At 46.6% G+C, this 2,378-nt stretch overlaps 1 protein-coding gene across 1 annotated transcript in view; it reads right to left on the minus strand.

The window, feature by feature from the left end:
• Nucleotides 1-1,714, minus strand: part of b4galnt3b (beta-1,4-N-acetyl-galactosaminyl transferase 3b) — a gene marked incomplete at its 5' end in the record, with an annotated part of 26,111 nt that extends 24,397 nt beyond the window's left edge. The window contains one exon of the mRNA XM_080847576.1: nucleotides 1,585-1,714. Within this exon, the coding sequence (XP_080703702.1) occupies nucleotides 1,585-1,714 (130 nt within the window). The remainder of the gene's footprint in view (nucleotides 1-1,584) is intronic.
• Between the last annotated feature and the right edge of the window lie 664 nt (nucleotides 1,715-2,378).

The following is a 2,378-nucleotide window of genomic DNA, read 5'->3' on the forward strand; positions in this document are numbered from 1 at the left end:
CACACACACACACACTGACCTGAGATCTGACTTCTCTTCCCATGCACCCTAGCTCTTACAACAACCTTACCTGTTTGGACAGGGGACTCCTCAAACACACACACACACACACACACACACACACTCTCTCTCTCGCTCTCACACACACACACCAAACATACACATAACCCCCCCACACATACACACAGAAACAAAAGCACCTCACACATACCCTCCCACACACACACACACACACACACACACACACACACACACACACACACAGCTCTGGGCTGGTCAAACAAATCACACAGGCCTGACTTGTTATTAGCCTGACATGTCACACACACACGCGCACACACACACATACACACACACACACACACACACACACACACACACACACACACACACACACACACACACACACACACACACACACACACACACTCAAACGCACAAACACACACACATGTGCGCACACGCGCACACACACACAAACACACACACACACATACGCGCACACACAAACACACACACACACACATGCGTGCACACACACACACGCACGCACACACAAACTGACCTAAAGACATAGGTTACCCTGTTGACTCTCTTGTTCCAACCCAAGGCCTCTCTCACACACATCCTGAGGGCGGCCAGGATGAAATCTCAGTTAAGAAGGTCAGTGTGCTGTTATTAAAATGATCCGTACCAATGATTTCTCTGTTATCTTTTGCAATGCCATGTCAACCATGGAATTGTCTTTTTAACGGCTTAACTATAATTTATCATCATCCAGTTCACCATCCTCCCTCATAGTTTCAGGTCATTTTTGAAAATATATTTACGTTATTTATGGCTAGCACCATAAAACCTGTAGAATTCCTGTCTACTTCCGTGGCCTTGAGCTCTTTTAGAAGCTACTTAGGATTCAGTGTTGGGGCTTACGGGTAGGAATGCAGAAAGACGCCAAATCTAAGGACGCCTTGGCAGCGCGTGGATTTGACGTGACACGGAATGCTTCACATTAGTTGGCTTTAGAATGTATGTTTTAAGAAGGTACAGTGCATTTCAAAGTATATTTGAATGACTCACTGCCTTTTGACTACGAGGTTTGGTCGCGAATATAGAAATGCACTATGCACATTAATAGAATTAGAAAAGTTGTATTTATAACCTACCATCAAATTAATGAAGCGATATCCTTTAGGTGTCTGCATAATGGGCAAATGAAACTTGCACAGCGTGATATCTAATGTTTCGCTGTTTCGTCTAGCGGGATGGGGCAGGGGGGCAAGGGTTGCTCACCTTCGGACATGCTCGTGGCTTGCCAACCTTAACTTGCTAGGGTCTATAGGAACAAAATGTGTGTGTCTCTGTGTGTGTGTGTGTGTGTGTGTGTGTGTGTGTGTGTGTGTGTGTGTGTGTGTCCGAGCACATGATAATATCTGTCATGACCTAAGCTGTTGTTAAGTACTTACAATGTAAGTCAGTGCTTCTTGCTTCGTTCTGCTATCTATAAAAGATAAGAGTGTCCCCAAGTGCCTGACAGAAACGTGACAGAGAAGTCTCTATTTCTCTCACACACGAAAGTGTACTTACGGATTGTGTCCATGTCATTGGTGGTGGCGAACTGCAGGTAAGCCCCAAGCGCACAGAAGAACAGCAGCACCGGCAACAGGTATTTCCCGCTACGCAGCAGCTTGCGCGCGGGGACAAACGACTTCCACATATCCAGCTCTCCTCTTCCCTCGCGCTCTGAACATCCAGTTCATATAACCTGCGTAGGGAACGCAACCGGAGGAGTAGTTTTCAAAAACAGGTCCGCGCTCGGAGCTAGAACGGACAGACTACCTCTGAAGAATATCGCTATCGACCATTTTTAATGTGGCATATACAACGCAAGGTTCACAAAACCAGTTTTTAGATATTCAGCTGTTAATGGAGGACCTGTGCCAAATCGAGAGTAAACACAGGCATAAAGTTCCAGTGCGATCGCGCCTCTCGCTCTCTCTCGGTCTCTCTCGGTCCGTCTGCTCAACGATTTGATTTACCTAGCCTCGTGCCCGCCCCGGGGCTGACGTCACCGGAATGCTCAGGTACTGAGACAGTTGTCCAGGTGTTTGTGTGTGTGTGTGTGTGTGTGTGTGTGTGTGTGTGTGTGTGTGTGTGTTTGTGTGTGTCTGCTGAGCTTCAAACTTGCGTGGCCGCGGATGAAAGGGCGAAGGCAGGACAAACTCTTGACCTCATACAGTGACACACACACACACACACACACACACACACACACACAGCTCGTGGATACAAAATCCTCAGCTCCATGATCACTATTGTTTTCTTTTTTTTTGTTTCTTGCACACTTATTGACAATAAAATACGAAAATAAAACTCTCCTA

Source organism: Sprattus sprattus (assembly GCF_963457725.1).
Source record: "Sprattus sprattus genome assembly, chromosome: 11".
NCBI classification, from domain to species: domain Eukaryota; kingdom Metazoa; phylum Chordata; class Actinopteri; order Clupeiformes; family Clupeidae; genus Sprattus; species Sprattus sprattus.